Consider the following 26913-nt stretch of genomic DNA (forward strand, 5'->3'; position numbering starts at 1 on the left):
ACAGGCAGTATCATACAGCGACAGTATATCAGAACTATCGCTGGAATATATTCCTCAAATGGAAGAAAAAACAGTAAGGGTAACGAGAGATTGTAATAACTACAGAATAAAGAGAAGTCGAAGTGCTGGTGAATATTAGTTGAAATTGAATCCCGCTTGATGATGATCAATGGCTTATGAATTTTTACAAAATACTCAAGAGCTACAACTAAATAATTGTTATATGATTTTGAATGTTTTGTAAAAATCCATCTATCCTGTTGCTGTTAAGATTTTACTAGTCTGTTCTACTGTCACTAGATATAGATTCTCAGTTCATACTTACTTCGGTAGTATGGCATGTTGAACAAGATAGATAGATAGAATAAGTGGGTGGCTTTTACGCCTGCACCTAAGCCTCAGATGGGCCTGTTGTGCGTACCCACGGTCGTTTATATTCTTTTAGTCTTGTTTAGAAATTTGAGGATGTGTGATGGAGCGATACTCCATATCGAGGTGTACTTGGTTACGTATGAACCTAGATACTGTGATCGAGCCATAATGGCATGTTGAACAAAGTCTGCTAAGTCTGACTGAGGAGATTTGTCGACGATAAGATAAAATTATAAATCAACGAAATAGGCTAAATGAAGTCTGGTTCAAATGGCTTATTTAAATCAAGTCGAAGTAAACTGGATTATAGTTCCAGCACATTTCAGACGGCAATTACTCCCAATGTGGGAATCATGTCCAAATGCAACCTTAGAAGAAAAACACAATTGTCAAAGACTCAATACGATGTATCAAGAGCCCAAATATTCCATGAAACAGTAGCAACGAAACGCAATTTAATATTGTGATGACGAGAAGCTGCAGCTCAATTATTTCATTGAACTGTAACTGCTCGTCGATAAATTGCTTTCAATTACACTTCGAGACTATAAAACGAAATAATATGAGGGGAAAAAACACATCCAGTTGCGAGAAGGTTTTCAATTCATTTTCAATCGGAATTGCTGGATATATTGACGTAAATGTCAGACTTTAAACGGCTGATTCGTCTAAGGTGATCTCATTCGAGTCATCACATTTTATTTGTTCGAATTGTGGTCAAAATACAGATTCATGTACGAACAACGTAAGACAGATCAGATCTTTTGCGGAAGTTTTGAGCATTTGAATGAATTCTCACTGGCACTGGTTGCGTATTTTATCTTTGTATGTTTTTCTTTCCAAATTCTAATTAAAACTAACAGAGAATGGTGTCACGGTCCATAAAAAATAAATTCTATCCCTTTTGATCAATGTCGTTCGTTTGATACTTTTAATCATGCATCTCGTCACCTTTTCGCACGTCTTCACGAATGCAATTTCACGCGCATTCAAATAAACAATTTTCCTATTTTAAAAATAATAATTCTATGATATGATTGTTGCACTAAAATTCACTTTAACCAGAGTAAATTTTCGATTAAATAAAATTGGGATTAGCGAAGTCGTTATTTTATAACACAAATTGCAAATATTCTATATTTATGTGGTAGCTAAGAATCAAGTCAATAAGGAAATTGTCCGATAACTGAATGGTATCACGATCGTATCAGGGATCAGGAGACACTGGTTATTCACTTATTCTCGATTCTCGTAAAGTTTGTCGTTTTGTAATGCAAAGCGAAAATGTAAATTAAAGTTACGTTCCCATTATTGAAATTATATGTTTTGCTTTAAAGGGGTAAGATAATTCATTCTTTCATCAATTTTATTTTTTTTTAGTTTAGTTTTATAGATGGTTTTGTTTTCGTATTTTGTAGATATAACTTTTAAAGATACATTTTTGGTAGTAGCCATTTTTTATCCTTTTTTTTTAATTAAAACTAAAAGCAAGTCAATTTTGAGTTTTGTTTTTTTTAATTAAATCTTTATTCTTAAAATTAATTAATTTAAAATGAAACTTAAAACTTATGTTTAAAATTAATAAAAAAAAAAGAAATTATCATTTAGTAAGGACTGTAATATCAAATATTTTCGAGATATTTTTCTTACTTTTCTCTTTTTTTCTTCACTTATCTACTTCTTTTACTGCAATTTAAATGTTAAGTTACAGAATGTCGTCCCGTAGCAGTATAGTATGTATATAAATAAGGTCGACATCTTGCTAATAACTAAGTCTGCACTTTGATTCCGAGAATGAAGTTTCTATTTTGAACAGCGCGCTGTATTCCTGAAAATAGAAGTGCAAACCAAAATTTATCACCTCGTCTGTATTGTCTTAAACTGTTCAATAAATTGACAAAAAATGCGTCCATTGTACTGAGAATTACTGTTTTTAACTATTACTTGGTCGAGATGGAAATCGATTTCTTTTTGTAACATTAGATTACTGTCATGCCAACGCACACTTTTTTATTCTTTAAAATGTATCTATCTAGCTAATGATCTTAATTGCGTCATTGCACTGCCTTTGTCGGAGTGGTATTAATCGGTTCTGCCAAATGTATGATATTTTTAGCGCAGAACGGCAGTTCAATGGACTATCTGACTTATCTGCCTAACTATCTCGCGATAGTGCGATAGTTTAATGCGGTGTATACAGTGTGAACAGCTTGAAAATATTTTTTAAATTTTTTAGGTTTTACCCCGGGAAATATGGGGTGTGTACAACGTGACGGTGACAGAAGTTTTGTAAACAGGCTTCTGTTATCGACAATGGAGTCTAAGACTCATCTCAGACAAATATTTTCGCATACAGTGGAATGGAGGCGGAAGAAGCATCAGATTTAATGAGCCCATCTTGAGTCATTCGTCGTTTGTAAGGAGCTAATTATTAGGGTACATCAATGTCAATTGTTTTGTTAATTGATTCCGGATTCCGACCTGCTGCAACCATCAAAAATGAAACGATGCTGTCGTAAAATTTTCGCTCTGCGACAAGTCCAGTGGGTCCATTAAGACGTATAAAATTTGTAAAAAAAATTACAAAATATTCTTACAGATAGTTTTGGTGTGGCATCAGGTTACATCGAGGTCCAATTTTCAAGAATTTTATAAGCGGAAGTGGCACCTCTTATGCGTAATTTCTTTTTCAAACTTTTTAATGAAAAGTTTTCATGTGATGGCTCATTGTCGGGTATTTCAATAGCGCATCCAACAATAGAACAATTTCGAGACGTGAACTTAAATATACTGAGGTATCGCTGTTGGAAGGTCCAGCAAAAGCAACACCTTGTTGAATGTCCCCAAATACCACAGTTTTTATAGACTTTAATAAACTGCAACGTTTTTCTGGTTGACCGTGGTAGAACTACATCAATGGAAGCAGAAGCAGTATTTTGAAGTGAAGCACTTTAAGTAGTTTTGGCGAGACTATCAAAATCTCATCTAGAGATCGGAAATCGACAACGACGACACGAATGAGCGATAATTAGTGTTCAAAATCCATTTGTGAAATGCATTACACTAGTGAAACAATAATATTGAAGTAATAGATTTTGAAGATTTTTGGAAATACTTTGCACTTTGCTTACAAACGCATTCTTCTGATAGTAAATTTCTCAGAGTTTTGAACGATTGAATTGAAACGTTTTTTTTTGTTGACTTACCTTTGTACCGGAGCCGTCTTTTTTGGAGTATTGTAAAGTTTACTAGGAGTACGTGGTCGCGGTGACGCATTTGCAGCATTACTTGTGATCGAAATTCCATATTTTTTTGGTGGTACCAACTTACTGGGGGATTGAAGCGTCTTCGCAGCAGATTGTGGCGATACTCTGCAATAAAGAATGTTAACAGGTTAGCGGTTCGAATTTGAAAACAAATTTAATTTTCCCGAAATTGACTTACTTTGTCGTCGGATAGCTGACCGGTCTTGGAATTCGAGATCGTAAGCCACCAGCTGATGTTGGTGTTGAACCACCGCTACGCGTTTCTTTCACCAATTCTTTCTCCAATACACTAGCCTCTTTGCTCAGCAATTCCCATTGAATTTGCAATCGTTTGAATCGATTACTTTGGATTTTGTCTTGTTTTTCCTGATCGGATCGTCGGGTCTTTTGTTCCATACGTAGTGCGGCTATGGAAATATTCGGCGAATTCGGCGGCGTTGAGAATTCCTTTGTCGCACACAACAAATTTGGATTGTTGTTGTTGTTGTTGTTATTGTTCATCGAATTGTTTCGATTGAATGAAACCTTTTTCTGGGACAATGCTCGACTCACTTCATTTCTCAGCTTGTTTCGGTCGTAAGGCTCACTAGTATTTTCGATTGTTTCTAAAATGTTTGCGATTTCCGCGTAATATTTCAATTCAGACTTTGGTACGTTGCTTAAAAACTGTTTCGCTCTGCTACGAGCATCGACCGTTCCGCTTAACTTATTGGAAGTTTCAGTTTGATCGGGATAATACTGACGATACGACGAAACTCGACTGTTGTTGAGCCTTCGTTCCATATTTTCACCGGCATTCAATTCTGCTAGATAGTCCTCAATGATATTGTACGTGTCGCATGCATAGTACGGCTCTTGTAAGCTGCGTCGCTTATCATTAATTTCTTTAACGGTGTCGTTCTCCTCGAACATGCTGTTCCGTTTCGATTTTGTTTTCGTGCTGTTTCGCCGCAATATGCCACGCGGTGTAGATTTCCCGGTAGGAGGTCGTTCAACCGACTGAGAATCATCCGCTATCCGACCATTGTCGTACTGATAGACGTACAGATTTTTCAGCGGATCATTATTGCCGGTAGAACCGTCAAATTCGGAATCGGTTAGTAAAGTGGATGAGCCACGGAAACCGGAAGATGGTTGTTGACTAGAGCCCGAACTACTTGTACAATAACTGGCACAATCACATGAAGAGGGACGATGACGGCGTATCGGAGGCGACATACAAAACATTGGCCGTTGTGATGATATCGATTCTTTGTTGGTAGCATCAATTTCCGGAATGTGTTTTAGCATTTTCCTATATTCGAGTGGCAGCAATGGCCCCAGCGATTTCCAGTCTATTACATGCTTATATTGTTTCTTCTTCAAATCTTCAACATCGGCCAGAGAAACGGGACGCTGCTTTTTCGCAACGGCTTCTTTGTAGCCCATTGGAGATAGAATGATATCACTTTGGTGTGTTTTGACAAAGCCTAAATCGGGCAATGCATAGCTCGGATAGATGACATATACGGGTGCCCGGCGCTTTTCACCAATTTTGTTGTTTTGATTGAGCTGAGCCAAAAATGATGGAGGAACGATTTTCACGCTGTCCTTCAGCAGAACTGACGTTTGAATGGATCGAGTTATCATGTCCAACGGTATGCTCGTCTTCGTGAACACCTGAGTAATATTATCAGATGTTCGGCTAGCATCCGATAAGCTTTTGTTCGTCTCTTTCAAACTATCTTTGTCCATTGAGTTGTTGTTGTTCACACTGAAAATGTGTTTCGGATAGTTGCGTATGTTCAGATTGAACTCTTTGTAGTTTCTGTGCGAAGGCGAATCAAACACTTCACGATACAAGTCGTTTGATTTGTTGACAATATTCTTGCCATTGTCATGATTGTTGCTCGGTACGTCCAAACTGTCGTATTGGAAATCAGTTTCGATATCTTCGTCATGTCGGCTCAATGCGGAACCTTTACCCGAATCGTTCATGCTTTTCTTTCGCTGTCGTTGCTCAACGGACGAACTAGAATCACTCGGCCAACAGCCCGACGATACGTCCATGCATGTGTCGGTTGAACTACTTTTCTGCTTAATAAATAATTTGACTAGATTGAACGATGGTGGATTCAGTTGAGGTTCATTGCTGGAATTCGAATTTTGGATCGGTGCAGGACTTTCACTGTCTGATGTTGATATGGGCATCGGACACATCGGCAATAATGTACGCATTTTGCCGTACGAGTCAACGGTCGACGTACTGATTGCTTGAGATACGTGCAACGGATTATTCTGATCGACCTGCAGATTCGGTAGACTGGCACTTTTCCGAACGAAACAATGCGGAGCATGTCTTGGTACATGATTGATTGAGGTGTTGTTATTGCCGGATGGATACCTGAAAGTTGATGTAATTAAAACGATTGAATCGGTGGACAGACAGATTGATTCAATAGTGGAGAAACGAGTGCGAATGACTGACGGCACAGAATAGAATCATTTCTTACCTCTGAAGTTGTTGAGAACAACCTTTCTTCAATTTGCTCCATGTAGTAAAGCCGGTGTCTGACCTGGACATTGAAACTTCTAACGCTTTGCGCTTCACAACATCATCGATGTTGTTTACATTAATCGAATTTTGCTTCAATTTCTCTTGCACGTCATGCTGTCCATCTGAAGTTAAAAATAAAATTCGGTTGCAGACTGAGAATACATTTCGAATAACCAAACAAAATTTACCGTAAAAACTTTCATCTGAGTACACTGTGCTTCCTTCGAATGCGATTGTGTAATTGTTTTTGTTCGCTTGGCATGTCAGGATGATATCTCCGTCGTCTGGATAGCAGTCCAAGTCCAATGAATCGACACTCAGCATTGATTCTTTGACCGGGGAAAACAGTTGCTTTGATTTACATATCGAATTGTCGAGATCATTGTCCTGACGCTTTTTATTGTTCTCTTTGCGATACGTTAGCAGCGAATGGATATCTTCAGCTCGAAAGCTTTCCATGTCCACTTCCGCCAAATTGGCGTCGATGTTCTTTGCCAGATCTTCATAATATGATAATTCACCTATGCCATTGTACGATGCGGATAGCGAAGACAGTATGGACTGATGAGTTACCCCATCTCGATAACTGGGAACGAAAAACAAAACTTAGAACTTGGAACCGGATCTGAACGTCGAGAAACGGTATTTTCTATCCGACTACTCACCCATAATCCAAAAACCATTGATAATCCGAATTGTCGTGCGTAAAGTCTTGTGATGATGCTATCGAACATCCGAGCGGTGCACTGATGAAGCCACCGCCAATGTTACTATTACAATCAGACTCTGGACTGGACATTTTCTTATCCGAATTGTTATTTACTCTTTCATTAAAATAGTTCCGTAGAATGTTTTTGTTCAGATTCTTAAGCACAATCTGAACATTGCTCTTCAAATTGGACTCCGTCAATTCGGTGAATAGTTTCTGATCAAAGTTTGTTTGCTCATTGTCGGATAAGCCATTGTTTGGAAAATTTGATAAGGAATTGATATTTGTTAATGGTCGTTTATGTGGGGTATTAAGTTGAGGTATTTGTGATTTTTCGTATGGGTGTTCTGTCATGCCACGGATGAGTTTGGTTCCTGCAATTCGAAGAAATGGAAACGTTAATGGTAATTGAATTCAGCAGATCGTTAGGAATTAAAAACAAACAAACAAAAATTAATCGAAAAAAAAAATGAACAAACAACAGTAGTGTGTTGATTAATAGAAAACTTTGATTAATGTAGATTAACGCGCGGTGGATTTCAGTGTCGTATGGAGACGATATTTTAATTTGCTGAAAATACTATTGGATCAACATGGAATGTATAAGACAAAACGGTTTGAATAAATTCAAAGTGAAAATGCTAAACACATTTTATTTCTGGTTTGCATTTCGTTAGCATCACAACAACAACAACCACAATAGAGATAACATTAACTGACGAATTTTTTGAGTGTGGAATAGAGTGGAATGTTAAAAATTTTGCTGACAAACATTTCTGAACACATCATTCGGATCCATATGACTGTAACATTCAGTGGATTAACAATTTTGTTTATTTATTTAGTTTTTTGTTTATTGTGTAATGACTTTGTCTCCTGAGTTGTCTTCCGTTACACTCGAATATTGATCACTAAATTTGCAACCTATTTCAATCCGCTTCTATCGTCTTAGTATATGGATTTAGAAATCGCTTAATCACATTTTCGTGTACAGTACACTCATCACACGTATCGCTAGAGCTTCAATGAAACTATTTTTGACCGACAGTTAATAATTAATGTTTCATAATGCCAGTAAATAGTCATTGTACCTACTAGTGCCTAGTATTATAACAAAGCAATATAATCCAATTGCCACTGTCGAACAGTTCAGTTAATAAAACTGCTGAAAATACTTAAATCACACTGAACTGAACCCAATGATTTAACGATTTCAAATGAAATTATTTTTAATTTCTACCAACCCGAACATTTTTCTGTTCGAAAATGATAAATGAATCATGTGAATGGGTCGTCAAAACTATATGGAAAATGTTTTTGTTATCGGAAATGCACAAAACGAAGACTCATTTATTGTCTCAGCGAAATATGTGTCTAGATATATACTATGGGTTGCACAAGTCACACACATACAAGTGTCGGTTTTATCTTTTCTCTGTTTAAAATAAAATTTTATAAATCGGTTATGCTTTTACTATATGCATACTTTACACGACCGCTTAATATAATAGCAAAGGTTATATTTGTAAGAAATGGAAATTAAATTTTTGTTAAGATACCAATGGGAATGGCATGCAATGGCATTAATGGGTATATTAAGCGATACGGAATTTTTAGTCAAACATTTCATTTTATAAAATTGGATTTAGCCGGGCAAAGTTACCATTTCTACTTGGAAAGCAGTTCCTTAAATGTCCATTTAGGGCACGATTTTCTTTTTCGCCACAGCGTCGTATACGATTACTTGTCATTTTGATTAACTTCATCAAACATACAATCAATAAAAAAAACATTTAACAGATGAACTTCATAAATAAAATCAAATATCACACTCGGTCGACACGGTTTTATAATCACAATGTTTGTTTATCCACAGTAAACGGTTTATCATATTGTTCATGTACGACCTAACACTCTGGTATACCAATTTTAGCATCCGTCGTCAAAATGTATTCTATACGGATAAGATTGATTAACAACGATAATCCTAGGCCCATGTACAGTGTAGCTAGTGTGTGATTCATTGTTACGTTTATTTAATCATGGGTGCATTAGAAGGAGATGCTTCATTTGAACCGCAGACACGTAATAAAGATTAACCTCGTAAGCCTAAGTTTGTTTTCTTTTTTGGTTTAATTTTCATGATTCAGGTTCGGATAAAAGCGCAGCGGATAGCAACGGTTTTATTTCCGCGGAAAATATGAAACAATTTTTCTAAGAACCGAAAATCTTATCAATTTTATACATTGGTCGTAGGCTGGGATGAACATTGTTCACCGAACAATTTTTGTTTTTGCTCTATCCATATGAGGCTCTGTTAGCAGCGATTTTTAAAAGGAAACGTGCAACAAAAAAAGAACCGAGTTGATTAATTGAAAATCAAGACGTTTTTGCAATTCTCGGTTATGACGAGAAAAAAAACCCTAACATATGTCGGGCCTCTACAGCAACGACAATTTTTTTTTATGTGAACTAACCGCAGCCATCTGCCACAAAACATGATTAATATGCCAAAGCATATAATAACTTAACAAATAGTTTAATTTCTTCCAAATGTTCAAGCTACCGAAATGTGGCATTAGAGAGGGCTTAACATTAGTCATTGTATGTCAAAGTTTTCATGTAATGTTGCATGTAGCAACTTTCGTCAAATGTTACGCGAGCCATTCTGTATGTCTTTTGATGCGAAAATTTTAGGATTTAAAGTCACACACACACACTTCATTAATTCGATTCCGATATCCGGACGATTTTAAATCAATAGCAAAATGGGACATTCCGAAAAATTTTATGTTTTTATAACGGTCACTAGTTGGAACAGTTCGGCATAGCTTGGAAACTTTAACTGAAACTTTCAATGCAATCGAAAGAACTGAATATCGGAGACATATTCGTGCCTGAAGACACTTCTTATCAGTTCGTTACTAATTGAAATAACTTTTTTTTATCAGAACCACGTCTAATACAATCATGCAATTGTGATACTTTTATAAGTTCGGTTGTGTGACTGATTTTTTTTTTAATTAAATTAAATGTGTAATACATAGGTACACGTACACATCGAGTCTACGAAAAAGTTTTGCGAAGCACAATAGAAAACTCTTGTTGTAAGATTTTCCAATGAATTAAAAAATTTATTTAGAGATTCGATTGTGAAGGATAGTCAAGATACGGAAAAGTTGATAGGAAAGTTGATTTGACTAGGTGTGGTTTGTTTACCCCGTGCAAAGTGCGACTTTATTTATAGTTCTGATCAATGAAAAACATTTATATTTCTATAGTGTTCGATGTGGAAGTACTTTCTTCAGCCCTCTCCATCTCCATTGTAAAGAAATTAGAAAAATTTCGATATTTCGATTGTAACGTTAGATATTCACGGAAAAAAAGAAAATATTTGTAGCTTTCTTAGTAAACCTCTTCTCTCCGGATTACACTTTGACCCTTTAAAAAGTCATCATTAAGTTGCCATTTCTACATCAAAAGTTCATGACACAACGTTTTAAACGTATTTTTTTTTGTATGGCCGAACATTTAAACGTTCTCAATTGCCCACGAACGCACCGTAATATTCCTAGACGGTTTTTTTCTCTTTTGATGGGTAACACACCAACGTATGGTCGTATAGCCGAAAACGGTTTGGCATTATGCCCAAGTCTATTTAATTTAGAGAAAAATTTTCACAACAAAATTTTATAGATTTGTCCTTGATCCTATTCGTGAAAAACAAATTCATGAAAAAGGACTGAATATTCAACAATTGTCCGTTTGACTGTTAAATTTAAACACTATGAACATTGTGTCCGCATCCACCACAAACAAATCCTTTTAATTATATAACGGAAAAATGATCACACCCGGAAGATGATGTGAAAATGATCTCTTCGATTGATTTTATTCACAATGATGATTAAACTACTGAATTGTCTTTTATTTTAATGTTAAATGGAAACGTTGAATCTATTCTCTGTTAGTCGAGATTATTCCCTTTGAATGTTCGCACACATCCACGAAACCTTTGTTTTGAATTTCTTCACACAGAAAATGTTCTTTCTTTCTAACTGAAATGTATTTCATCTCAACCGAACGATATTATTTAACGCGACCGACGCATATACGCTACTGCGAAGTCGTTGAGATAAAATATTATAAACCCGCCATGATATTCTGCTAACATCCTCTAAAAACACACAGTATAGCGTAGAGTGCTTCCACATATATAGATTTTCACATCACTCTACATATTCGGTGCATATACAACACGAAACACACAAAAAAAAAAAACGTTACATATAATGTGTGGTATGCGTTTATCCAACTACATTGGAGGCAAACAGAAATGAGTTTGAATTAATGCCAATTGAAAACAATTTAAAATAGCACATAAGAGTTGTTATTAAAACGAAACGTGATCTCATGGAGATTTCATTGGAAAGTAGTGATGTATGTATAGCATTGTGCTGCAGCATTTTCAATTATAGGGACCATAGGAAAGGTTTTGTGTTTAGGATAGTCACTTTTCTAATGCACTTTTCCGATTTTATTTTCTGTCGTTCTTTTGCAGCAATTACGAAATTCTGATTCTGAACTAAGGACACTTCCCGACAATTTACTGATACGCAGAATGTGAATTGGAATTGGTTGTTTGCGATTAATCGTAATGGCTCTTTCCATATTAACAAACACAAAAGTAGTATTCCGTCGTCGTCGTCAGTAAGTTCATATTATTCGATTGTAGTACATTTATGCTCAACCGCTATGTACTTTCAATTTCGCGGTTTATACGGAAATCGACAAATGAAAATTGTTCATCAATTTGTCGTTGGTAAAAATATGATTTTGTTTTGAACAATAAAGCGTTCAGAAGTATTGCGTGCGGTTGCGTGGCCTATGATTTGAATATCAAACTTTTTCGATATTCAAGTCTTCGACTTTGATTATGACTAAGAACCGCTTTTGTTGTTGGATGGTTTTCAGTAGGTAAAGCGGTAACAATTACATTAATTTAACTTTCCCAATGTAATAAATGGGCAAAGTAGTAACGACTGCCGCGCATATAAATCTCCGTTTCCCGACTAAATAGAGGAGAACAATAGCATCACTTGCCATAAATAATATTGTAAGAGTCACCACTTATCTTTTAGTTGAATGAAATAAAATAAATGAAATAGTTGTAAACGAATCAAATTTATCAGACTAAACCAATAGTTCTCTGTTCGAACTTCCAAGAGCATCTAGTCATAGGTCTTAAAACGAAGTCATAGCACTGCTCCTAGCATCAACACTCGTATGTAGGACGTCAATAAGCCTCAGTATTTTGTTACTTGCATGCATATACACTTGTAAGTGTTGTGTATTTCAACTCAAATGAAGAAAGCATGACTACCGTCTGTTCGAAAGAAATGCAAAACCCATCATCAGCCTCAAAATATTTGTCTATGTTAATGCTAGAAGCAGTGCCCGGCCATGGGAAAATTGGGTTACCAGCAAATTGAGTAGTTGGAGAACCAACCCACCGAGAAAGGTATAACCGGGAAGTCAATATTACATTTTTGGTTACCGAGAAATACAGCCTCGGGAATAAAAAGTTGAAAATTTCATTTCGAGTGTGTTGTCACCCGAGGTCAACACAACATTTTTCACAACGAAAGCCCCCGAAGTTTCAGTTGAGGTAAGAAAATGACTATTTCCTAACCAGCTTTGTGAAAACATTATTTCTATGCCCGTGCAGTGCTATGACGAAGTGCATTAGTTTAGCGGACGTATAAACGTGCGACCCGAAAGGTAATAAATATGTCAAACATGTAAGGAAACACAAGCACATAATAACCCATTCACAGCCTACGTAATTAATTAACGAAACCATAAACAAATTTTCAAATGAAAATCTTCTGAGACCGACTGGTGGATATCGCATAGTATGTTTATCTAAAGATCATAATTAGTTCTAAGGGAAATACTTTCAAAACGATTTATGAACCCTTGGGAAATACACTTTCAATTTCGAGAAGAAGAAAAAAAGATCTGGCCGTACATATAACATGAACGTACAAAGTGTATTTATGTGTGTTCAGTAATTTTAATAAAGTGCTACTTAAGAAGGGTGTGAGTGTAAGCAGACAGCATGTTCTTTTGGTTTCTTTTTTTTTAAATTTTTTTAATTAACCAGAAATCCACACACATGTTTCAATGGTGTGTAAATAAGTATGTATTTACGATTTGTTTAAATTTTATAATGTGGGAAGGATTTCTGTTTCTTGACAGGCGCACCAGAATAAAAAATAAATAAAAATAAATAGAATTAATGACACATTCATTTATAATATGTTGGAGTATGTATAGATGGTATAAACAAGTTGAAAAGTTTGCAATTAATAAATTATTTTATCCGAACAGAACAAATGGTATACGTTTTGTGGACGTCGGTCTATTAATTTCTTTTCCTGAACTTTTTTTTTTACACTTTTCGATTTTATTACACTTTAACGAACAACAAAAATTTATCAAATCTGATTGAATGACATAATGTTAATCACAAATGTCGACACGGCGCTCATCGATACACTGAAATTTATGCCAGAAATAATGTTCTTACGCAGTCGTTTGAACAGAAAACAAAACCGAAAATTTTCACAACATATTTTCACTCTCACTGAAACGTAACCAGTGTAACCATCTACTCAATAAATTTTATTATATTCCCGAAATGACTCACACATGTGCACTTGTTTCAAATATAGAATATTGAAAAGAAAATCTTCAAAAACAATTTTTACATATTTTTTTTCGTTTCGGGCTCTTCTGGTTATATGTTCTCCCACAGCTAATATATTTTTGCTTTTTTAATTTTCAGTTTTTAAGTCTTATTTTCTTTGTGAAAATACCATGGACAATAAACAAGCTGAGGAGTTAATTCGGTTAAAAATGGAAAAAAAATTAATACGTCAAAACGAAGCGCTAGACGAAAAACGTCCACATCGTTGAATTTTACATTCGTACACCCTCACACACCGAACCACTAGTGGTATACCGAAGAAATAATTTTAAATTAAATTTAAAAGCCGCGACTTGCATGAATAAAACTATTGGATCCTTGCCGTATAATTGCTCGCAACATAGCAGCATATTAAATACAAAAGCGATAAGTGGCCATTCATAAATGACGTCCTATAATTATTTGGTGATTTCTGACTCCCCGGGAGCTAGTTTTCATTATTCTAGGTGATAATTCTCGGGCGATAATGGGTCATTCCCTTGACCTGCACTATAATTACACTGAGGGATTCTTTTGAATTTCGACTGACCGAAATCGGCGCTATTTTCTCCGTGACTTTTTTTATATATGCCTAGTGAGGCCTTGGTGCCTAGGCCCGAAAACCTGTCTCAGATATTTTTGATTTTCAATACCTGGTTGGATGTAAGTGGCCAAAAGTCGAAAAATGGGGTTTCGTAGTCCGGATTTCATTACCGTAAGGTGGCGAGGACACGGGCGTGTATGGGTTCGTTGGAAAACTAATATCGAGTACTATCGGGGCAATTTTTTACTTCAAAAAAATGATGATAAACGGCCGAAAATATGACATCTGGATAACTTCTCAGAATTGATGGAACCTCGATGAACTTTGATGAGAACTGTGACCTCACTAATGCAATTATTTGACTAAAATATTACTTATTATGAATGTGGAGGACCAGAGCTTTACACCGATACCCATATTTAGTAGTTTGGCACGTGACTACGTAACAGATGAAAACTGAAAACTGTGTGTTTCACTCCGCAAAACTACTAAATATCGTATCGCTGTAAAGCTGAGGTCCTCCACATTCAAAATAATTTATAATTTAATCAAATAATTGCATTAGTGAGATCACAGCACTCATCAAAGTTCACCGAGGTTACATCGATTTTGAGAAATTTTCCGGAAGTCATATTTTCTGCCGTTTATCATCAAATTTTAGAAAGGTAATATTTGCCCCAGTAGTACTCGTCCTCAGCTTTCCAACGAACCCACACACGCCCGTGTCCTCGCCACCTTACGGAAATGAAATCCGGACTACGAAACCTAATTTTTCGACTTTTGGCCACTTACAACCAGCCAGGTATGGAAGATCAAAAATATCTGAGACTGGTTTTGGGGCCTAGGCACCAAGGCCTAACTATGCATATATAAAAAAGTCCCGGAATAAATAGCTTCGATTTCGGTCAGTCGAAATTCAAAAGAATCCATCACTATGTTACAGCCAATATTATAAATCTTTCATATGTAAAGTGAGAATTTTAAGACGCTCGGTCGATGTGCTATTTGCAGTGAGTAAAACCCAGTAAAACCAGCCAATCGGGAAAAAAATATGAAAATCGGAAAATAGTATTACGGATCTTGTTGTGTTCTTCTCAAACTATTTACTCCACCTCTCGTCGCATTTTATGGTTCTAATAGCATAAATAGCTATCTCATATGCTGAGTAGCATAGGAACAGTTTGAAACATGAAAAGAAGGGTTTTTGACGCAAGTAGCATGTGAAAATTACGGTTTGATTTTCCTTTAAATTTAATACAAAAGGCAATGAGGTCGTGAAACTTCTATTTACTATTATTCTAATTTCTATTTAACGTACAAAATTGCGAATAAATTTTGGGAAAACAATTTTATTTGCATTAAACGAAAATAAATGCACACCGGGTTCATGTTAACAATCAATTCATTTTCATAGGTTAAAGTATTTACAAAGAAACAGAGTTTAGCGTTGAAAAAAATTAGTTCAGAATTTACAAATATATGAACCGCATACCGTAAAATGTGATATAATTGACAAGAAAAGAGGAGGTGAATATATTTGATTGGACAATAACAATGAACCAAGAATATACTTTAAATTTTATCAAATTGAACAAGAAAATTAGACGTAAGTTAGTATTATGTAACGTCGAATACTATAACCACAACGAGCGGGAAATAATTTGTTAATTATCATTTCAAAGAAGCGGCATTTATTAACACTAAACTAAAAATACCAATTTGAGCAATTTACTTGGAAAGGCTACAATTATTTCGTTATGCCGGTATAGTTGTTATGCCATGCTATTGAACACAACTTTCCAAATAAGAAAAAACAAATTGTTTTTGAATATTATATTCCACACTTAAATTCAATTTGAATACAAAAAAAAAAAACAAAATTTTGTGTGTCGAATACAAATTGCCAATATATTTACTCTAAATAGTAAAATGACATGATATTTTTCACGAAAAGAAAAACTAATGCGAAAATTCTGAATATGTAGGCAGTACGTTGCGAAACGTTACATAAATATCTATCTAACAATCAATCGGCTTTAGGCATATAAGAGTAAAAATAGATTCGTTCTTATAAGCCCAATCAGAATTTAGGGGTTGTTAGTCACACAATATACAAAGAGAGGGTGATATATATTATTATATGTATACGCATAAATCGGTTTTATGTATATCAAAACCGACCTAAGGGATAACCGAATAGAGAGAGAGAAATCGCATAGATGACTCATACGTTCATAGTTCGGAAAAAACCAGCAATTTATTTATGCAAAAAATTACGTGTACGTAAAGATTGAATTTCCGATACAGTTTGAATTTCATTTCGAGTTAATTAACAGCCCGATTCGCTTATCTCAATTTTTTACTATTCCATGGATAACAAACTATATATCTTTTGCTATTGCTGTTGTTGTTTTTAATAAACTAAAAATCTATTTCCAGAACATTTCACTTGCAGCGTCAATTTATTGCTTTAAAATAAACACAATAAAATGTAAGAAAATGAAATTAATGGATTTATCACAGAGAACAAATGCACGGTGCATCTAAATATCAGTATGTATATTGTGCACATAGGCATGCATATATGTATAACTGTTATGTTACACAAAACGTGAAGAGTTGAACTTGGAAATAAAATCAAATATTTAGAGTATGACCAACGTCAACTGGGAAATTATGGTGGAGAGTTTTCTTTTATGTGTGAAATATATGTGTGCCGGCCACGGCGAGCATTGTTTTTGTAGAAAACGGCATTTTGAAGTAAAATAATGGAGCGTTTAGGTGGTAAATAATCTCTGCATTACCGACATTTCGTACACATGGGGAAACGGAGATAGAATGTTGTTAACAGGAACATAAAATCATGGGCGGGTGCACGATGGCATGTTGGGTAATTAGACCCGTACGAAGTACACACATGTTTGTACCACGCCGAATTGGACTCCCTGAGTAAGGGGAAAATTAATATGGTTGTCCATAGATGCCAAATCAGCTAATTCAGATTTCTAAAATTCTTGGTTTGGTAACATCCCGTTTGGTAATGTCAAAAGAAAGGCTAAGCTCGAAGATGGGCGATTTTTTACAAGTGATACGTCAAATCAAAGGTATTTACAATACCAATCGACTAAAAAAAAGGTTTTTGGAAATTGGATGACCGACTCGTGAGTTAGACCCCTTGGTGTGAACCAGGCACAAGGCGGCAAGCAGTTTTTGCTTGTAGGTCGGCCAAAATTAAACATATTTCGTCTGTTTTCGCTTTAGTAGACAGATATTGACCGTACCAATCAGGAAAAAAAAGTTTATGAAATTATGTTCACCGGGGCGTGAGCTCTTATCTGGCTACTCGGCCGTACAGTGAACGTGGAGTATTTTGTCAATATCTCGAGTAAATTTTGACCGAATTTCATGAATTTTTTTTTGTTTGAAAGGTATTAACGAATGTAAAGCGTCGGTACTATTTCCGGTCTCCTAACAAAATGGCTGCCAGCGGCCATATTGTATTTTAGTAAAAGTGATATAAAGTGGGAAAAATTGTACTTAGAGAGTTTCTGTAAACAACATAGAAGTAATTGGTTATGTGTGTGGGGTGCTTCAGGCATTCCATATATGGACATCTATATATAACTATATACCGCTATATTGAGCTATATACAGGCATATATAGCTATATAATAGCATATTCATCTGTGAAATGTTTATTTATAGTAAAATATTTAAATGTTTAAATAGGAATTTATGAAAGTTGACTTCGCACGGGGCTGTCTATATTGCCTCTGGCAATTTATTTGTATATGATAAAAAGGCAAAGAGTGGATAATGTAAGTGATTTTAAAGTGCGAATAGCTTTTCAGTAGAGTAGAAAATGAAGTAAGAGAAATGAAGAGTTCCACATTAAAGGCTTTTGATACGAATAGGTGTTTGGTACAGGTCAACGTTAGCTATGTTTTTTCATTAAAAAATCGGGTCTTAAGCCGCCCGGGCACAAAGTTTTGGTTCGTCAGCTCACCTCTACTCCAATTCAATTCTAAACAATAATTCGGAGAAGCTCCAAATTCAATTCCAAACAGTTCTTAGGAGAAACTTTGACTGAATTTGGGTGGTCTGTTACTTCGAGTTTGGACGGTCTCACAACACCATCCAACCGAGCTCCAACTCAATTATTTTCGAATAAATAAAATGCTCAAAATTTCTGGAATTTTTTTTCGAACCCTCCGGTTATAAAATTCATTTTTAGAATTTCGAAAATGTACTGAGACTTTTCAAAAATTTTCGAGAACTTGTCATTGCCTTGAAAATATGCCCCTGTTAGGCAGGTTATATTTATTTTCGAATCAAATTATTTTAAGATAAAACACAAAAAATACGAAAATAATATCATCTCATCGTTGATCATATGCAACTTGTGCTTCTAATTACACCCTCCCAAATTCAAAATAGGTCATAAATACCAAAACGGATTCCAATAAATATATCTACTTACAAAGATGCCATTTATATTTTTACGATTCTTCAACAAAAGTCAATAAAACCTCGGGTAACATTATCTGATGTGTGTCCTTATTAGTTTTTCTTATTCGAGCCCATTAAACTGCATTTAAGGCAACGAAAATGTAAAATACTATTTTATATGAAATAGTAGACGAGCTAATGATTTATCATTAAGGCGACTAGTTATCTAAAGTACCATGCATTATAAATAAATGTTCCGTATGTATGAGCTCATGTAACTTATTAACCATATAAACGAGCCCAAAACATCGATAAATAAAAGATATTTTCGACATTATTTATGTACACTTTGTTGTGCTTTCATTGCGCTGCTATCTAGCGTTGCTTATTTAAGTGCCATCAAAAGAATTATATTTTCGTTAAATGAATGGTTTTAGAATGCAATTAAAAATGAAAATATTTTCGATTTCAAAACAATTTGTTTTTTTGATTTTCTGTATGCTGAGCATAAATGGTAACAGTTACTGTAACACTGTTCGTATTTCAATATTATTTGAAGCTTGTAATAAAAAACAAAATGACGCAAAATTCGAATAAATTGTCCGTATGCATATCGAGTACATTCAATTCCGAAATGTAAAATTTGGTTTTCAACACAAAAATGTTTAAACATTTGTTTTGATTTAATAAAATATGAATAGAAATAAATAGATCAATGATCCAAAATAAAGCGAACGGAGCAACGAGCAAATAAATAGATGTAAAATGTTTAGTCACCAGAAATTTGTTCGAATTTCGATTCATGTGAATCATTTCCAAATATTTCATATTCCGAACATTCAGCATAATTTAACAAACATTTCTTATTGTAAATTGGCATCATAGTTTATAATTTGAAGCAGATGTTGTAATAACAGCTCTGTTCGGTTGAATCATTCCAAATTTGAAAAAATAGATTCGATCGTCAGAACAAAAAAGTATGTATCTAGACTGAACGGTGTATCAGAGAAAATTGTAAACATTTATTTATGATAATAGCGTTTGAGTCGTGTGCCCACCATTGATTAATTCATTCGAATTTTTTGTTTCTAAAATTTTGATAGAGAGTCAAAATGATCGTAACCGGATTTATTTATGTGTTGTTAATTTGCAGTCGTGATACATTGTTTACTCACGAGATGGTCTGTGTCAAAATGAAATATTTAAGACGTTACTGTAAATGCTAGAACAAATTTGGGAATAGGAAATTTTTACTTTATGGTCAGGTTAAGGCGTTAAAGTTAATTGTTTAAATTTTAAAGTAAAGCACCTTAGTCTGGTCTAATTGCAAAATCGAAATCGTTTTGTTAGATTAAGGTTTTCGTTCTCGCAAAACCTATTAAGATCGAAATGATTGTCTCCAAAAATAAATAATTTTTTCAACGCAGGCGACAAAATAGTCATTTTCTCACTTCAGCTTTTGTGTTGAAAAACGTTGACCCTGTATAAAAAGTAGAAAATTTCATTTCCTATGGTGACTTGTGACACAAACAATTGAATTGAAACAATGAAATCGGACTTCATTTTCCCTTAGTGAACAAATTACAGTATTGGCAGTGAAACATTCAGCAAAACTAATCTTGCAATCGCACCGCGATATAATCATTAAATCTATTACTTCCTTTCTTCAAACAACCTTCCATTTGATATTGAATCTTTTACTTCAATAGTTTTAACACACATTTTACTATAAAAGACCACATTACCCGGATGTCAATACTTGTTTTTTCGTTAGAGATGACATGTGCGGCGTCAGATTTTCTTACATAAATGTAACCCTGAAACACTTTGTTCAAGCTAACGCTTGAAAAATGTCATTTAGTGTCCTACCGGCAGTGTCACTTATTTCTCCTCTGGTACTTGAGACATAATACTTGCTTTGTATACATCAAAGTTGGATGGTCTTCGGTTAATCAGCATGTATGTGGTACAATCTTTGTACTAACGAACAACAACGAACCTCCCAGAATGCATGGACCAAAAAATCAGTGGATGAATACATAATGAAAGACTCTCGGTTAAATGTTGTGCTTTGTTTGGAAAGTCCAAAATAATCAGAAAATTCTTCTAATGTTCCGATAATGATATACGATTGAGGCTTTGTAAATTTAGATTTTAACAGGGTGAGTTGATCGATTAGTGATCATGAAACACAGGTCTGGCGATCCTTTGTTTCTTTCCCGTCACCGACGCTTTGTAAAATGATATTGGCATATGTGGAAAAGGTACGATGAATCAGGAGCTGTTAGTGGTTGGAGGCCCTAATAATAGTAATATACGAACAGTGTAAGTCTAGCATTTCGTAAAGTTTAAAATTTGATTGCGTGAGTAATGCTCCAAGACGATTGATAGAAATCAAAGTAAAGTGCAGAGCAATACTTTAGAATGGTTTATCGGTTAGTCAACGTAATGCAACTAACACTCAAATACAGTGACTGTACTAGTTCACACGATTTCTTGAAAGAGAAAAAGAAAAAAATTGGAATGCTTTTCACACAGCTAAACGAGATTTTCTTTTATTGTTTTCACGGACTCATATAGAACATATTCATAGACCAAAAAAATAATCAATTTATTATCCTCAATATCTAAAAATAAAAAGAATTTTTCTTTTATGAAAATAGAGACTTGAGTAAACTTAGAATGAATTTATTTTTTTGCAGCAAATGGTTAACGTTAACTTTATTTATTTACATCAAGTAAATTCAATTAGGCAATACGCTTAAAAGTAATTGATACAGAAACGTACTAAGCAAATATTTACACAGTTTCTTGTCAATTGATCAAGAAAAAATAATCTGAATTCGATCGATAACACGTCATATAGTTATTCCTCCATCCAATTTCGAAAATGCAGAAATAAACGAAAAGCGCAATGCATTGGGTGGGTTGGGTATGGGTATAATATCTAACAAAACAAAGTTTCTTTTGTATTATCGAGTAAGAACTAACAACCGAAAAAAGAAAATATTTTGACGATTTTTCCCTGTTCGTAGTTATATATACACGAGAGACACTGTGTGTGGGTATGAATAAAATCGATTTTCCATTTATTTATTACGTCACCGAATGTTGTGTTTTAGGAAAGTTTTGGGTCTTTTTTTTGTTCTTTTATTTTAAGACTTACCGGATTGCAAGTATTACTAATCCAACGTTTGTAATGACGAAAATCAATTTTGTACTTCATTTAATTCACACAAAAGCAGCTTCAGTTGAACCATCACATTTAGAATCATAATTTTGCTTCAACACATACGGTCAATTTGTAAAAAAAATATCATTAGACCTGTTTCAGCATGTAATGAGACGCGGGCGGATTTCACATTTTACACTCGACTACAATAGGTTTAGTCATCACCACCAGCAAAACGATTTACAATTTACAATCGTATTCGATAAATTTGTATACAATTTCGGACAGGTAAACTACGTGCACAATAATTTGTTCCAAAAAAGAAATTGTTGGCCCGAATTTCACAAAAAATAGTACGAATAAACGAGCTTCTTATGAAATCTGAACAAAAAAAGCCACTGGAATGGTGGAGTAGTGGGTTTTGTCGAAGAGAGCGGAAAATGACAGAGATTCTCTATCAGGGTAGTTTTCTCACTGTCTGCGAACAATGGCAAGATTTTCGAGAGAATTGACTTGCACAGCAAAATAATTCGCTCTGGTGGTTGATTTTCTCCAGTTTTCATTGGCCTGTACGTTTTACGGGCTTATGAGTTTGAGTCGTTTGGGTGGATGTATTGCGACAATTTTAAGATCATGTGATCATCCAGGTAAATTGCTGTTTTAAGAAAATTTATCGATACAATCAGCAGCTAGCTGCATCTTTACATTAGTGTCTAAACGCTCGTTTTTCTTTGGAAGAATATTTGTGACAATAACGGATCTGATTCATTCGAACGATTTGAAGATCGGGACGTGATTAAATGCAGCTCTTAAAAAGACAATTAACCTCGCCAATTAGACAGCCGGGTAATTTGATTTCTCACGATTCTCTTAAAACAAAAATCAAAAACTGCAGACTTAAAAAAAATCAAATTAACTTCCTTACAAGCATTGCATGTAGGCAAACAATATTTAATCTCAACATCTCATATTTTATGATAACTGACAATTCATTTTAAAAAAAATAATATTAATTTTTGCCTAATGAATGAACAACAGTCCCACGACCACAATTCATATTCATATGTTAACCGATTTGAATAAAAAAATATAAATCAAAAGCTAATTCACACTCCACAATCCACTCCATATAAATTCATGGAGGAATGCGAAGAAAAAAGTCTCTAAATAAATTATAATTTAGCATTTGTTTTGACGATGATTTAATTTCAATGAACTTTTTATTATATCAAAAGAAACAAGCTCAACGACGCCTATGCAAAATCTAATGTTTTGATTACATTCAACGTCATAATGGCGGCAGATCAATAGAGAGTCGACCGTATAGTAGAAACGGAGAGAATTTTTCTTTAATATGCGGGTGAGCTTAAATTTTCATCGCGAAAAGTCGAAAATGTTCCCATTTTTCACTGGTGAGAACAAATGCAAGCCCATCGAACACGAAATAATTTTTGAATCAAACATGCGCACATGTCATTTTTTCCCTCATATCTCATCATCGTTAGAATATGAGAGAACAATATTTATGTTTTTATTCAGCTCATTTTAGATGTGGGGGTATATGGCGGAAATAGTGGCTCCATCTTCACATTATTGCATAGAAGCTCAAATGCTTATTACGATTTTTACCCATCGAACATGGAACTCCGATTGGGCGACATAGGGAAAGCGGATCATTATGAACATTATGTATGTGAATTGAATGAGTCATCTTCGGCATCTGGTGTATAGTACACATGCACAGAGTGTGTGTATTACTGTATTACACACAACAGTCACTAATATGAATGTTAGGATAGGTGGGCTTGTAGCCCCTTATTTTAAGATTTATTAATTATGCAGAGGCACGAACTTTTCCTATTCACTCGACGAATCGGACTGTGCAATTCTACTGCAATCCGTTTTGTTCTACACACAGATAAAATGGAAAATGTAGAAATTGAGCTTAGATAACGGACATATATTATTTGGAGAAGGTGCATGCAGTTGTGATAACTGTTTATTGCAGAGCCAGTGTACCAGATGAGTGGTATAAGGTTTTACGTCAAATGAGGCGAGTAGCGCAATAGCCAGGGATGTCAATTAGTTGTTCAAGATAAAATTTCAATCCGATATTATTATCAATTTAGAGCTACGTTGGTGTGGTGCACAATTTATCTACAAGTTGGGTTGATGAAGAATCATAAAACTTACTGACATATTTCTGGACAAGATATTCTTTAAATCAATTTTTCACCATGAAGCCATGATGGCTCATTTTTGGTCAAATGGAGAAAAATGTAGACCACGACCAGATCTACATTTCTCTCCATTTGGCCAAAATCGAGCCATCATGGCTTCATGGTGAAAAATCGATTTAAAGAATGTCTTGGCCAGAAATATGTCAGTAAGTTCTATGATTCTAGATGAAGGCGAGTACGAGGCAATATGTCATTGAGGGTCTAAGTTGTACGTTTAACAAGGACGTGACGATTTCTACAATCCGTACTTCGAAGAACATTGTCGCCAGTTCGTTTATTTACGATACAATCATACAATCAAACCAACAAGAACAGTGAGACTTATAGGGAAAAAAATTAGACAAAAGCATAGGGAAAAAGTGAAGTTTCTGGAAACCTGGTTGACAATTCGTAAGTATGACAGTATTCATATCATTTAATGCTCTTAATTAAGCCGTTTACCACTGAGATGAAAAAGTTGTGCAACGATAGGTATAATAGCCTTTTATCTGTCTACCTCAACATATCTCCGCAAGATTAGTGGACTGTATGAACCGCCGCACATTCTCCTAATTTTATTATTCCTTTACTTTATCGTCTCTTAGTACTCAAATGACTAAGAAAATAACAAATACTTAGCTCGGCAAACTGCAAAATCACATCAAGCTTTATGTGGATAAGCTATTCCTGTAAAAGACACAATATCGTTCCGAACAATCCAAGAACATTTTATCTCTAATGTGGGAGTTTTCGATGACATCTTTACAACTTTAACATTAAATTAAATGTTGTTTCTTCACTAGTTGGAGCACCATTGCAAAGCCATATACATTACGTTTATTTTCAATGACCAAAAGCTCCAATCATAATTAAATGTCTTTATTGCGTGCGCTTGAATACAAATTAGGCAGAGAGTCAACGTATATATTTCGTAATGCCTAGTCGTGATTCAAAATACAAAATGAAATAATTCGTTTTTTGGCTGTAGACAACAAGTTTAACTTACAATAAAGAGTTGATACTTTTTGGCTTCGATTTAATATTCTTTCTGGAGCATACAAATTAAGGTGCCCATAAAGAATTGTCACTCACGGAATCAATCATACAAAGAAAAAATCGAAATTTTCTTTTTCTTTTTGTTAAATGCAAAAACAATCATGTGACGCAATGGAAACTGACTGGCATAATATGCAAAGCAAGTTGGCAAAATATAAGAATTTTTTCGATTCTTTTGGAGTTGGACAGTTCTTAGTCAAGACTTAATTTCACGGATGGTACGAAGTGAAAACGAGGGGACATTGAGAGACCTAAATTATTTACGTTGAGTCGGTACGTGCGAAGGAATGGAATAATCGTCCCTGTGAAAAGTTCTTCAACTTCAACACTCTAAGCACTCAAATAAATACAAATTATTTTCGTCAACTATATTGTGACCATGTGAGATACACTAGTTTTCGTCGAACATTTTTCTCGTTTATGCAAATTAGGTGGTCGTGGCGATGTAATCAATTCCTTTCCCGATCTAAATTCTTATAATCTTGGTCGGATCGGTTCAGTTCTTAGCTAATAAATAAAATTCAAATTTTTCTCAATTCGTCTGACCTAATTGGATGAATGGAACTGGTATACGAGTGAGACCCTGACAGTCAATTCATATGTCATATGTTAAATTGGAGGTCACACAAAAGATTTCCTTTTCAAATAAAATCTATTCTCGAATTGAATCGATATGAGACGAACGCATTTGGTTCGATCGGAATGTTAAAAGCCTTTACACACACACACACCAAACTCTATTTAATTCACTCCCACGATTTGCATCAGAATGCATCTCGAATTTTGTGGTTTTGAAATCACTGGGTGAAACTGAAACCACAACTCTGTGTATTATGTATACCGACTGATTATATCAAAATAGATCGAGACATTTGAAAAATGTTTAGAAAATATTGTTGAAGGAAAAGTGTTCAGAGTGTAATTTCGCCTCGGAGGTATTTGTCCAGTTTATTATGTCATAATGTATACGGTCGTACGACTTGTTTTGAAAACAAAAAATTTATAGAAACGAAAGAAAAACATTGAGCGCACACACAAAGTCGCTGAACATTTGCATTTTAGTGTGAACGATTTAGGAAAAGCTTTCGACAATGGATTTAACTGAGGTGATTTAACTTGTTGAGTCATTATGCGTTCACAAAAAATGTTGATTGATGCAAATTTAAAACAAAAAATGTAAATTTATTTTGTGCTGCTCCACATATGCACTTTTTTTTTGTTAGTACAGCAAGGAAAAGTAAAATCAATAAAAGTCAACTGCGGTGGTTGGAATACAGTACAAAAAGTCATTGATTTACAACTTACATTTATGCCAACACTTTTATGCCATTCAAAACAATGCGTAATTCAATTCACTTTTATTGACTATGAATAGTCAATAATTGATTTGATCACATTAAAAATAAATTAACTTTTCATTCGTTTTGTGAGCGATGAGATATAACTATAAACCACTTCACAATATCGAAAAAGTAAAACTAAAAGGTGAACAGTGTTGCCATATTTTATTGACAATTGAAACAACCAAGCCACGACGCATATTATTACGCTGAAAACGTTTAAAGCGATGAATAATTTATCACTTGCGAATTCGACTTATCATTACTTACGATGAATATGTCACATTGTAAGACGCTTTACAATAAACGAAAGACACATTCTATTTTAGTTATTTATCGGTTATTTTAGTTATTGATAGATACAACGTTTTTCGCAATTTCGGGACATTACATAATCAACTTTCCAATGCAAAACATGTCTTACATTTTGTACCAAAATTCACGTTTATAAAGAAATTCATTTGAACGATAAAGAAGGCTGCAATATAAAACACATTGC

General features: G+C 34.7%; 1 protein-coding gene across 5 annotated transcripts; it reads right to left on the reverse strand.

The window, feature by feature from the left end:
- Positions 1-1927: 1927 nt before the first annotated feature.
- LOC119069544 (protein PFF0380w) lies at positions 1928-26559 on the reverse strand. 5 transcript variants are annotated; one of them, XM_037173620.1, is made up of 7 exons: positions 26380-26559; positions 6840-7257; positions 6363-6760; positions 6131-6296; positions 3817-6021; positions 3579-3743; positions 1928-2200 (listed from the first exon to the last, which is right to left on the reverse strand). In XM_037173620.1, exons 2-7 carry the CDS (start codon positions 7235-7237, stop codon positions 2176-2178), a joined length of 3357 nt encoding a protein of 1118 aa, XP_037029515.1. In that variant the 5' UTR covers positions 7238-7257; positions 26380-26559; the 3' UTR covers positions 1928-2175. The 5 variants fall into 5 exon arrangements, with proteins under 5 accessions (XP_037029515.1, XP_037029519.1, XP_037029518.1 ...); XM_037173624.1 differs by lacking the exon at positions 26380-26559 and adding an exon at positions 21794-22220; XM_037173623.1 differs by lacking the exon at positions 26380-26559 and adding an exon at positions 11622-11634.
- Between the last annotated feature and the right edge of the window lie 354 nt (positions 26560-26913).

Source organism: Bradysia coprophila (assembly GCF_014529535.1).
Source record: "Bradysia coprophila strain Holo2 chromosome X unlocalized genomic scaffold, BU_Bcop_v1 contig_35, whole genome shotgun sequence".
Taxonomy (NCBI): Eukaryota; Metazoa; Arthropoda; class Insecta; order Diptera; family Sciaridae; genus Bradysia; species Bradysia coprophila.

Excerpts from the sequence above, each read along its gene's own strand:
- LOC119069544 (XM_037173619.1), bottom strand. The coding sequence starts at position 8,676 with ATGTTTTTTTTATTGATTGTATGTTTGATGAAGTTAATCAAAATGACA. Across the intron at positions 6,022-6,130 it reads TGTTCTCAACAACTTCAGAG|GTATCCATCCGGCAATAACA; the intron begins GTAAGAAATGAT and ends ATCAACTTTCAG. Across the intron at positions 2,201-3,578 it reads AAGACGGCTCCGGTACAAAG|GAATACAGCGCGCTGTTCAA; the intron begins GTAAGTCAACAA and ends TTCTATTTTCAG.